The 13546-nt window shown below is 40.4% G+C and overlaps 1 protein-coding gene across 2 annotated transcripts in view; it reads right to left on the bottom strand.

Moving 5' to 3' along the window:
• Positions 1–13546, bottom strand: part of NECTIN3 (nectin cell adhesion molecule 3) — a 163896-nt gene that overhangs the window by 93407 nt on the left and 56943 nt on the right. For both annotated transcript variants that reach the window (XM_056557494.1, XM_056557492.1), the window contains exons 3-5: positions 9482–9778; positions 5486–5603; positions 893–1044 (exon numbers count right to left, since the gene is read on the bottom strand). In XM_056557494.1, coding sequence (XP_056413469.1) covers positions 893–1044; positions 5486–5603; positions 9482–9778 — 567 coding nt within the window. The remainder of the gene's footprint in view (positions 1–892; positions 1045–5485; positions 5604–9481; positions 9779–13546) is intronic.

Below are 13546 nucleotides of genomic sequence, written 5' to 3' on the forward strand. Positions count from 1 at the left end.
CTCCCATAGGCTTGCATTGAGGGGGCGGAGTGTGACATCAAAATACTCCGGCCCCATGATTGGCAGTCATCAGACCCGGAGCGAACATGCTCCGTAGGCTGATGGTAACGGGCTGCTGCGTGAAAGATCACGGGGGTCCCCAGCGATTAGGCATCTTATCCCCTATCTTTTGAATAGGGGATAAGATGTCTTAGCGCCGAAGTACCCCTTTAAAGGGGTACTCCGCCCCTAGACATGTTATCCCCTATGCAAAGGATAGGGGATAACATGTCTCAATGCGGGGGTCCGGCCGCACGAACCCTCCAAATCTATGGGCTGGTGCTGCGGCGTTACACCCCCTCCATTCATGTCTATAGGAAGGGCGTGACTGCTAGTACACAGCAGTCACGCCTCCTCCCACAGACATGAATGGAGGGGTTGTGGCGGCTGTCTATGCCAGTCATCCGGCACGAAGCAGAGTTCGCTATGTGCACCGGATGACAGGGGTGCCACTGCAGAGATCCTGAGGGTCCAGCTGCTGGGGACCCCTGCGATCAGACATGTTATCCCCTATCCTGTGGAAAAGGGATAACATGTCTAGCGACAGAGTACCCCTTCAAGTCGTTAGGCTGCATGCCTGGATGTAAACCACTTTTTAATAGAAACAAGCCAGCTGCATGTTGTATATATAATGAATAAGATAAGTATTCAGCTTGTGGCCTGACCTGTGCAGAAGCTGTTTACAATATTTGCTTTTTAAAACTGACTCAAGCAAATTGTAAAGTCACATACAGCGAACAGAAACTGGGCAACCAGAGTGCATTCTGTATAACTGGGGCCCCTCAAAATAGCATGCAATGACCAAGTAAAAACAGAAGACAACTACATATATTAACAATCCAAAGCAACTCACCTAAAATAGTAACAATCTTTTGGTCAATTTTGTAACCCAGAGCATTGGCCACTCTGCACACATATATCCCAGAAGCATTGTGCGTTAGAGGGTAGTTGAAATGTAGTGTATTATTGACAGATAGTAAACCATCAGGCCAAATTCCATCTAACCTGTATTAATAGAAGTTACAGAAATGTTTAATTAAAGTGCTAGACGAAAAATAGCCACATTTAGTATATAGTTAAATAAGATATTATTTTCTTTACATGACATGGTTTAGAATGTTGTAATTCCTGTAAATGCATGAACTATGAGTGCTTATGTGGGGGTCATTGTGAACTAAAATAAAAGGCAGTCAGTCTGTATTAGCAAACATTTCTAAGTACAGATCCCCACATATTAGTATCCAGTGAACAGAAAGATTGTTAAATGGACCGTATTATTGTATACACAAAGTGGAGGAAGGCTGAACATAAACAGGAGATAACTACCAATGTGAGGCTGCTTCAGCCGCTGGTTAGGACCCCCATCCCTCAAAGTGGAACCTATGGAGGGAGAGGGACTGTCAGACAAGTCTGGTACCACTCATTGCCTGTGGATGTCAGATGGTCTCTGGTGGTCCTTCATATATATGTTAGAGTGATTGTCTGAAATCTTTCTATAAGTGACGTATTAAAATAAAATAAAAACATTGGTTATAACTAAGAGCATTCAAAGCCCAATGACGGCAGTGGCTATGCCTAAAGGGACAGATATACCAAACACTGAGAACCTGTGTAGAGGAGGAGTGGTGCAGTTGCCCATAGCAACCAGATTGCTTCTTTAATTTTTAAAAAGGCCCCTTAAAAATCAAAGAAGCGATCTGATTGGTTTCTATGGGAAACAGGTTTAGATAAAACTCCTGAATGATCCCTTAATAACCTATTGTATTTAAGATTTGTGAGAATCAAGTATATGGATTTAAAATCAGTCCCTTTTAGGGTATATACATACACTCAAATTGCTGCTGATTTGAAGTTGTGGATCTGCACTTGTTAAACACACAGTTACAGATTTTACAAGGCAATCACTTTATTGACTTTGTCAAAAATACCTAAGAATTGCCTCGTAAAATTGTGGACCTCCAACTTTAAATATGCAGATCCAGTGTGCGTGTGTGAGAATGTACCCTTAATGTAAGAACTTTATCTTTGTAAAAAAAAACAATCAGGGTTTAGTTGTTAGCAAGAACCTGTCCTCAGTTTCATGCTGCCCGAGCCACTGCAGGATGATCCTGGAACTGGAGCCCTCATGACATCTAGATGGAATTTACGCTGAACAATGACTTGCTTTAGTAAAATCATAAGTTTAAAAACCAGCCAGTCATCTGAGCGGCCATAACTGGCTTCACCCCACCTCACTGACTTTGGCTGGAACGGCCTAGATGATTTTTCACCCTGTCCTTGGCAGGTTTTTAAACAATGCCAGTTGCAATAAGAGAGCCTGCCCCTGTTTTATTTTGCTGTGCAATAGAAGTATCTCAGATATATGGGGTATATAGGTAGATGCTACTCAAATATATATATGCAATGTATAGGAGTATACACACACCCTCAATAAATACTGCTACAGTCATGGCCGTAAATGTTGGCACCCCTGAAATTTTTCAAGAAAATGAAGAATTTCTCACAGAAAAGGATTGCAGTAACAAATGTTGTGCTATACACATGTTTATTCCCTTTGTGTGTATTGGAACTAAACCAACAAAAGGGAGGAAAAAAAACAAAAATGAATGGCAACCTTTCAAAATTGTGGAAACTCACCTGTGGCAAACAGGTGTGGGAAATATAAAAATCACACCTTAAAGCAGACAAAAAGGAGAGAAGTTCACTTAGTATTTTGCATTGTGTGTCTGTGTGTGCCACACAAAGCATGGCACAACAGAAAGAGGAGAAGAGAACTGTCTGAGCACTTGAGAATCAAAATTGTGGAAAAATATCAATAATCTCAAGGTTACAAGTCCATCTCCAGAGATCTAGATTTGCCTTTGTCCACAGTGCGCAACATTATCAAGAAGTTTGCAGCCCATGGCACTGTAGCTTATCTCCCTGGGCATGGGCGAAAGAGAAAAATTTATGAAAGGTGTCAACGCAGGATAGTCCGGATGGTGGATAAGCAGCCCCAAACAAGTTCCAAAGATATTCAAGCTGTCCTGCAGGCTCAGGGAGAATCAGTGTCAGCACAAACTGTCGACATCTAAATGAAATGAAACGCTATGGCAGGAGACCCAGGAGGACCCCACTGCTGACACAGACATAAAAAAGCAAGACTACATTTTGCCAAAATGAACTTGAGTAAGCCAAAATCCTTCTGGGAAAATGTCTTGTGGACAGAGGAGACCAAGATAGAGCTTTTTGACAAAACACATCATTCTACTGTTTACCGAAAAATGGAGTGAGGCCTACAAAGAAAAGAACACAGTACCTACAGTGAAATATGGAGGTTCAATGATTTTTTGGTGTTGTTTTGCTGCCTCTGGCACTGGGTGCCTTGAATGTGTGCAAGGCATCATGAAATTTGAGGATTACCAACAGATTTTGGGTCGCACTGTACAGACCATTGTCAGAAAGCTGGGTTTGCATCCAAGATCTTGGGTCTTCCAGCCAAACATATGTCAAAAAACACCCAGAATTGGATGGCAACAAAGCGCTGGAGAGTTCTGAAGTGGCCAGCAATGAGTCCAGAACTAAATCCCATTGAACACCTGTGGAGAGATCTTAAAATTGCTGTTGGGAAAAGGCGCCTTCCAATAAGAGAGACCTGGAACAGTTTGCAAAGGAAGAGTGGTCCAACATTCCGGCTGAGAGGTATAAGAAGCTTATTGATGGTTATAGGAAGAGACTGATCTCAGTTATTTTTCCTAAGGGTGTGCAACCAAATATTAAGTTAGGGTGCCAATAATTTTGTCCAGACCATTTTTGGAGTTTGGTGTGACAACATGTCCAATTAGCTTTTTTCCCCTCCTTTTTTGGTTTAGTTCCAATACATACAAAGGGAATAAATATGTGTATAGCAAAACATGTGTTACTGCAATCCTTTTCTGTGAGAAATACTTGAAAAATTTCAGGGGTGCCAACATTTACAGACATGACTGTATATGACCTTCCATATACTGTATCAGTGGGCAGGAGGACACTGTAATGACACCACTCCAATGCGGTATTTCAGCAAACAAAGGTTTGCCAAAACGTTGTGTTGGGGTGGTGTCGCTCTGGTGTCCTCCTGCCCACTGACAGTATTGGTATGGTGAAGTATTGTGTTTGTGCACTTTTGCAGTACCCATCACTATGTAATTGTTTGTATTTACATCTATCCAAACTGTAACTACTTTGGGATGCATATTTTATTTATGTATACAGGCGGTGATTGTGACAACTGAGCGACGCCTTTTTGTTTTAACCTCCCTTGGGTGGAACTCCTCCATTTTTAATGCAATGTTTATCAATAAAAATTTATACAATTTTGCAATACTTGCTTTTTATTTTGCTGTGGTCTGGGTGTGACAGCTTCACATTAACCCCTTCCCCTTTCCTTCAATTTATAGTTTTGGTTTACAATTTCTTGCCATAACATTTTTATCTTCCCACTGTCAGAGATGTATAAAAGCGTATTTTTTGCAGGAAAAGTTTTTTGTTTTTTTATTGGCAACCTTCATTTCACTCTATAATATATTACAAAGCCAGAAAAAAATTATTTTCAGGGCAGAATTAGAAAAAAAATTGTGCAATTTTGTGTGTCAATATTATTAAAAAAATAAACTTCCGTGTATATTATTAAAAAAATAAACTTCCGTGTATCACCAGGTGTTAACCCCTTTAATAATATAAAAGCTGTGTCAGGCCTTTTTTTCTTTTGCACCATGATCTGTAGTCCCCTGTAGACTTTTTAAACAGTTTAATTTCTTTTGTTCAGATACGTAACTGTATGTTGAAAACAGAAATTAATGGATGAACTATCTTTCTACAGGCAAATATTGTACAGTTAATGCAGGTTTTGTTTTAGGACTGTTCTCAACAGCGATATCCATTAGATACTATTACACTAGCCTGTCCATATAGTGATAGTGGACTTGTTACTTAATGCCATGAAGCTATGTTTTATTTGGAAGTGCCTCAGTGACTGGCTTCTCTTGTATCTGGTGGTCAATTTGAATTAGAGAAAAAAGAAAAGAATGACACAGTCAGATGCCACAGAAGCTTGGAGATTCGGGTTACTGTTACACCATAATGATATTCATACCATGCTTAGTATACAGCCTGGATGAAAACCTCCTACATTATAGGAGTGTGTAGCACTCCCTAGTGAACTATTACAACGTATGTACATTTGGCTACAGGACACCGTTTATTGCTTTGCGCAGGTTAGAGAGGAGACAGACACATTACACACCTATTAATAATTTTAAAGACACTATTCATACTGTCTGTATAGGTCTTTTCATTCTTAAACTGCTTTGTGTATGATGTTTCTGCCTGTAAGTAGCAATGTATCATGAAACAGACTAAACTATAACAATGACTGCCAAGCACATATAACAAACAAATCATTGTAAGCGAACAGAAAAGAGTTTACCTGGTCCACTTAATCTCAATGGGAGGTGGATTAGCATCTGCATTACACTTCAGTTGGACATTTTTTCTGCCAACAAACCAATTACCATCATAGCCGGTTATTGATACCTCAGGAGCATCTACAAAAGAGAAAGAAGAGGCTCATACTTAAATAAATAAATAACATTTCAATGAGTAGAGGGCAATAAACTGCTACTAGACTCCACTGGCAAAGGCTTCTCTCCTGTAGGGAATTATACATTAATTAAATAAATAAATACAATCGGCCATGTTGCAGTTCAATAGTCCCATCTCTTTTTCTATCAATATCTGCTGTTGGTAGGCCCCTATGTGCATGAGATCATTGGCTGATCCCATTAATAGTGGTGGGTTCCCTTGACTTTTCTAGTGTATATGGCTTTTTGCATGAATGTGTACACTGTGTACTGATGGATAATCTGCCCTTTTTTTTTGGTAAACAATCACTTGTGTAATAGATAAGGAATAAAACTAACATATCATCCCACACTCCATGAAGCATATGTAGCTTTAATAAACAAAACCTACAAAAAAACAGGAGCATATTTCCGACCACAGGCTGATTCCAACATCTGCTGCTGCAAGAGCAGAGCTAGAATTAGGGCAATACACATGGAAAGATGAGCAGTGCAGGGACGCACTTAGGAATGTATAAATATAGCATCTGTGTACAAGCTTTTTCCATTTATACATTTTGTCTGACTCCAGAAAAGCCAGAAGGAATGCTCCCTTCTTTAATGTTCACCCTAATAAGGAAGTCCTGGTCCCCGCTTTCTTACATAGGTGGTCATTTCTCAGACAACACCTGATAACAGAGTCCACGGCAAATGGTAACATTACACTATCACAGCCGATCTGCTGCATATCTAATGGCAGCTAGAGAAAACGCTGTGGTGCCAGGACATTGCCTTTCCACTTATTTCTCTGTTGTGTTCCAGAAGTATTACACATTTTAGTGGTTATAGTAGAAACAGCTCTTGCATCTATTTGAATGGCTTTTGTTTCAGATGTGTGAAGCATTTTCAGAGGCCCACTGCAAACTGCAATATCTGGTAAATTATTCAGCTGCAGAAATCCAATAAAGCATTATTCATTTAGGATGTTACAGTGCGAAATTCAACTTAGTCCTCCTATTTTACTAAGCTTTTAGTGAAGATAGTAGTGCACATCTTCTCGCAAGTTCACATGTATTTGTTCAGCTAACTAAAATGATACACTGTATGGGTAGCTTATTCGAAAAGAAAAAAAACACTAACAAGAATGTTTTTTTTGCTGGCAATCTCTGGAGAAGATGAGCTATACGTCTAATGGGCATTTCTGTAATGACAGGATATATTGCCATTTGCTTTTTGCTAATTAAATGGCTGACCATGAAGCGTATTTATCACGTTTCCACAGGATAGGCGATAAATATCAAATCACTATGACGCCTGCTGATCACTATAACTGGAGTCCAAAGCCACCCCTGGTCTTCATCTCAGCAAAACCATAGTTGGGAAGAGAATGATGTGATCACTGGTGCCCCCGGTTATCAGACATTCTTCACCTGTCCTATGCACAGGGGAGAATGGTCTTTGTACGACAACCTCTTTTAAAGAATAGCCATCAGAGTAATATTGAGACCCCAAAACAGCTAATTTCTGGGGGTATATGCTATCAGCTTATTACTTTCTCCTGCAGAATCCACTACCGGGTAAACACGGCATTACATACAGTGGGGAAAAAAAGTATTTAGTCAGCCACCAATTGTGCAAGTTCTCAAACTTAAAAAGATGAGAGAGGCCTGTAATTTTCATCATAGGTATACCTCAATTATGAGAGACAGAATGAGAAAAAAAAATCCATAAAATCACATTGTCTGATTTTTAAAGAATTTATTTGCAAATTATGGTGGAAAATAAGTATTTGGTCACCTACAAACAAGGAATATTTCTGGCTCTCACAGACCTGTAACTTCTTCTTTAAGAGTCTCTTCTGTCCTCCATTAATGGAACCTGTTTGAGGTTGTGGACATGTGTTTTTCCTACTGATAACAATTTCAAACAGTCACACTCCAAACTCCACTATGGCCAAGACCAAAGAGCTGTCGAAGGACACCAGAAACAAAATTGTGGACCTGCACCAGGCTGGGAAGACTGAATCTGCAATAGGCAAGCAGCTTGGTGTGAAGAAATCCACTGTGGGAGCAATTATAAAAAAAAAAAATGGAAAACATGCAAGACCACTGATAATCTCGCTCGATCTGGTGCTCCATGCAAGATCTCACCCCGCGGTGTCAAAATGATCACAAGAACGGGGAGCAAAAATCCTAGAACCACACGGGGGGACCTAGTGAATGACCTGCAGAGAGTTGGGACCAAAGTAACAAAGGCTACCATCAGTAACACACTACGCCACCAGGGACTCAAATCATGCAGTGCCTGACGTGTCCCCCCTTCTTAAGCCAGTACATTTCTGGGCCTGTCTGAAGTTTGCTAGAGAGCATTTGGATGACCCAGAAGAGGATTGGGAGAATGTCATATGGCCAGATGAAACCAAAGTAGAAATTTCTGGTATAAACTAAATTTGTTGTGTTTTGAGGAGAAAGAATGCTGAGTTGCATCCAAAGAATACCATACAAACTGTGAAATTTGGGGGTGGAAACATCATGCTTTTGGGCTGTTTTTCTGCACAGGGACCAGGACGACTGAACCATGTAAGGGAGAGAATGAATGGGGCCATGTATTGTGAGATTTTGAGTGAAAACCTCCTTCCATCATCAAGGGCATTGAAGATAAAACGTGGCTTCCTAGGAAGCATTTCAAGGTCCTGGAGTGGCCTAGCCAGTCTCCAGATTTCAACCCCATAGAAAACCTTTGGAGGGAGTTGAAAGTCCGTGTTGTCCAGTGACAGCCCCAAAATATCACTGCTCTAGAGGAGATCTGCATGGAGGAATGGGCTAAAATACCTGCAACAGTGTGTGAAGACTTACAAAAAACACTTGACCTCATTGTCAACAAAGTAGTGGAGTAAAGAAAAAAAAAAAAAAAAAAAAAAGAGACCGCACAGGTGGTGCCTCATTTATTACCCCAAACAAGTAGGAAAATGCTAGATGTCGGGGCTACCGATGCCTCTAGTAGGTGGTCGCTCACCTCAAGAAAAGGATAAATGCGTCTATCACCCTAGTGAATAGGGTACCATGTAATGAGATCCGCTGCTGAAGCCGGGAGGTCACAGGAAGCCAGAAGGTTCCAATCCTGGAGAAGTTGTAAGGAGGAAGGGAAGAAGAACACCTATCAACTCAGGCGCTGCGGATGCTTGTACCAAGAAATCGATGGAAACAGGAATGTGCAATCACAGATCCCTCGGCAGGGACCACTTTATTGAAAAAAATTAAAATATTAAGCGTTTTGAGGGAAACATCTTCTTCATCAGATCTGATTAAGGTGTATCCCTCAAAACGCATAATCTGTACCCTGCAATATTTTTCTTTTTTTCAATAAAGTGGTCCCTGCAGAGGAATCTGTGATTGCACATTCCTGTTTCCATCAATTTCTTAGGACAAGCATCCACAGCACCTGGGTTGATAGGTCTTCTTCCTCCCTTACTCCTTGTAAATTGCCAACAAAGGGTATATAACAAAGTATTGAGATAAACTTTTATTATTGACCAAATACTTATTTTCCACCATCATTTGCAAATACATTCTTTAAAAATCAGATAATGATTTTATGGATTTTTTTTCCTCATTATGTCTCTCATAGTTGAGGTATACCGATGATGAAAGTTACAGGCCTCTCTCATCTTTTTAAGTGGAAAAACTTGCACAATCGGTGGCTGATTAAATACTTTTTTCCCCCACTGTACAACAGAAGGCTTCAGTCAACCAGAATAAGAACTGCTGTTTATTAACAGTGCTCCCTTCTGGCTAATAAAGTAAGGTTTCTTCTATAACAATGACAAATGTATTCATAGAAAGATAGTTTATGATTGAACTCACATTGTATATCCAATGTAAATGGATATCTAATATCACTTTCCAAAGCAGGGTGCTTTACGATGCAGGTTATGTTTCTTCTTCTAGCAAACCTGGTTGGGACCAGCTTGTATTGGCTTACGACTGTAACAGTTTTATTTGCAAATGTTGTGGAAGTGACTTCTGCTCTGCCAAGAGACTCTTGCCAATATACTTCTGCAGCAGGTTTCCCTGTAGCAGCTGTGCAGGTAGCCGCAACAGTTTCATTTGCACCATCCATTAATGGGTGGGGACCTTTTGTTATACTCACAGTAGGTTCAACTGAAAAAATAAAATCATAATATCAAATATTTTTTTGGCATATTTCCACATAAAACATAAAAAAACTACACCGATTTGTTTTTAGAAAATGAAGCAAAGTAGAACATATAAAAATGGAAACACTTTTGCTGTTGATAAGTCAAATAGTACAGTGTTCTCACATTGTGGCTCCAAATGTTAAATATTAAAATATTCTGCAATAGCATTAGAGCTGTCATAGCATTTCTTAAATTTCATACCAGGGTCAGAATGCACTCAAGAGTTTGCACCAGGTTAAAAAGGGTTATTTCAACTCACGAACGGCATATTGCAGAGGATAAGGGATAAGTGTTTGATCGCAGGAGTTCGACCACTAGGACCCCCGCAATCTCCTAAACGGGGCCCGGCATTAGCGCTCAGTGTGAGCGCTAATGCGCGTAGTGTCGACCTGAGAGGTCGACGGTTACACCCTGTCCCCGCACTCTCCCCATAAAGTTCTATGGGAGAGATGGGGAGGCAAGAATGCTTCCTCCTCGCCTCTCCCATAGAGTTACATGGAGGAGGCGTGTTGTCCGCAACGTCATACTGCAGCCGGCACACCTCCTGCACTTGCAGGAGATTGCGGGGGGTCCCAGCGGTCGGACCCCGCCCCCTCCACCGCGATCAAACACTAATCCCCTATCCTGTGGATAGGGGATAAGTGTTAAAGGGCTGCAGATGTCCTTTAATTATGCCCTCACATTGTGATCAGTGGGGGTCCTTTGTAACACTGATTCAGAGAATGAATGGATCACAAAGCAGTGCCGATTCAGTGCTGTGGCCGCTTCATTCTTAGGATCTATGAGAGTATCAGGAGGTTGGACTTTCACCCAAGAGGTGTCATAGTCTAGCAATACGGTTTTTGGCCAGGATCATATAACAGGCAGAAATTATGGTAACTGGAGACCAGCCTTCTCAGCACAATTGTACACTACTATTTTTTGCTTGGATACAATTTGCTATAGGGCATGTATAGTCATAAAATTATCACGTTTTCAAAGTCTTATTTTTTTTGCAATCTGCGGATTGTTTTAATGATTATTATGGCAGTGTTCACACTGCTCACCAATACACAATAGGATGACTGACATTTCCTTTTCAGTTTTGCTGTGGAGACTGTCAGGATAAGCAAAAATACTAACTACAGGGTAAAGGTTTGAGGACTTTCACCTCTACCTGGAGACTGACCTAGTCTGTTGGTATTTTGGTGAAATTCCCAGCCACCATAATAGAGTACACACAGCCTGCTGCACAGTCTACACATGCAATGCAAGAAGAATGTCCAATATGGCTGCTCTCAGGGAAGTTTTCAAACATCAATAGGCACAATAACAATTATAATACCACATTTAAAGGGGTACTCTGGAGGAAAACATTTTTTTTTATCAACTGGTATCCAGAAAGTTAAACAGATTTGTAAATTACTTCTATTTACAAATCTTAACCCTTCCAGTACTTATCAGCAGCTGTACACAACAGAGAAAGTTCTTTTCTTTTTTAAATTTCTTTTCTGTCTGACCATAGTGCTCTCTGCTGACATCTGTCCATTTCAGAAACATTCCAGAGTAGGAGCAAATCCCCATAGCAAGTTCCTGAAACGAGCAGAGGTGTCAGCAGAGAGCACTGTGGTCAGACAGAAAATAACTATACAACTTCCTGTGGAGCATACAGCAGCTGATAAGTCCTGAAAAGATTAAGATTTTTTTTAAATAGAAATCATTTACAAATCTGTTTATCTTTCTGGCAGCAGTTGATAAAAAAAAAAAAAAATAAATAAATAAAATTCCACCGGAGTACCCCTTTAATTAACAAAAGCTACAATTAAGTGTATTCCTACAAGAATAGATAACATCTGTGATACAGACAGCACATTGGCAGAGCTGATTTTTTTAGTTTTGAAGATTCAAATAGGAAATAGGAAATTAATTCTATTTAAAAATCTTAATCTTTCCAGGACTTCTCAGCTGCTGTATACTACAGAGGAAGTTGTATAGTTCTTTTCTCTCTGACACAGCCAAAGGAAACATAAAAGTATGTGTCTGTATATAAGGCTTCTCTTTCCTTTTCTGTCTGACAGCATTTCCAGGTCGCAACTCAAACACTTCCTAGCCATTGAAGTGCCAACATATACTGAATCATGAGTTCTGAGCGGTTTAAAGGAAATCTGTCAGGGCCCTGGAGGCCCACATGCTGCCCAAGTACCTGATAGATGAGAATTTTGATTACTATTATCCTATGTTGTCTGCAATGCAGCAATCTGTAAATAACTACTTTGTTTGATACCGACACCCTATGCTAATAACTGTTATAAAGTCACAAGGGAGTAGATTCTGTGGCTTCCTGCTTGGTGCACCCTCCTCCTGCGCACCTTCCTCTTGCTTGGTGCACCCTCCTCCTGCGCACCCTCCTCTTGCTTGGTGCACCCTCCTCCTGCGCACCCTCCTCTTGCTTGGTGCACCCTCCTCCTGCGCAGTCAGAATGCTGTTCTCCTCATCTACCAGGTACTCTGAGCAGTGTGTGGCTCAAGAGACCCAATAGTTCTCCTTTAAAATTTACAAACAGACGCTACTAAACACAGAGCAACAGTTGTGAATAAGTCTAACAGGTGACACAAGCTAACCCAAATAGCAATACAGGGGACTTTAGCTATCCTTGTCTGTCTGTGCTCTGCAAACTAATGTGACTATTCAGCAGTGAGGTATAGCGTGCTAGATGTTGTAGCATAACAGTCTGTGGACTAGTAACGTAAATGTATCATATTGACATAAAAACTATGAAACATTCACAACATCAATAAATGCTTTAGGAAACGAGCAGCAACCATGGAATAATACACACAAGGTTGGGGACAGCTCAATAAGCTGTAAAATCTAATAATAGTGTACTGTAGATCATACGACACCCAGATCACTAGAAATGGGATTTTAATAACAAGGCAAGAAGATTTACTGTAATCTATTTAAACATGTAGAGGCAAAATACCTATAATATAGATTCACAATAAAAAAGGGACTTGATAGCACTCACCAATAAAGCAGATAAAATGTATTTGCAGTCAGGGCTATGGATACACACAAAGGCTGACGGGCCGTCGGCCTTTGTGTGTATTCATAGACCTGACTGCAAATACATTTTATCTGCTTTATTGGTGAGTCCTATCAAGTTCCTTTTTTTACTATGAATCTGGATCTGCAATTCTTAAAAGATAGACGTTTGAAGGGTCCATGTCCACTGATTGGAGGGCAGTGCTTTTTTTTCTTCTTCTCTACGTATGGTACCAATAATACAGACCAACTTGTTTTATTTACCAGAAGGAAAATCTCCATTATATTGCTACCTGACCATACTACAAACAGATTTTCCGCAGAACAACAATGGGTGTATTATGTCAACTCTTAACGCATCACTGCCTGAAAATTGGACAGGAAATTTTTCTAAAAAGGAGTTCTATCACTACAGACATTTGATGGCGTTTTGCTAGGATATACCATCTATATCTGATCATGGGCATTTAACTGACATGACTTCGGCTCATAGAGACAGAGGCTCCAACTGGCTCTGCTCCATTTCTGATGCTGCATGGTTAGCTAATGACTATATTGCTATTGACCTGGCAGCCTCCGGAAAAGAAGTCTGTGTTTAGTAAGCATACGTTTTGCAATAACTTTCAGCCTGTGGATATTACTTTACCAGTTATGTGGACACTGTACTTTTTACATCCCTCTTTGCTTCAGGCTATCCCTATGAAAC

The sequence above is a fragment of the Hyla sarda genome, chromosome 2 (assembly GCF_029499605.1).
Source record: "Hyla sarda isolate aHylSar1 chromosome 2, aHylSar1.hap1, whole genome shotgun sequence".
In the NCBI taxonomy this organism is placed as follows: domain Eukaryota; kingdom Metazoa; phylum Chordata; class Amphibia; order Anura; family Hylidae; genus Hyla; species Hyla sarda.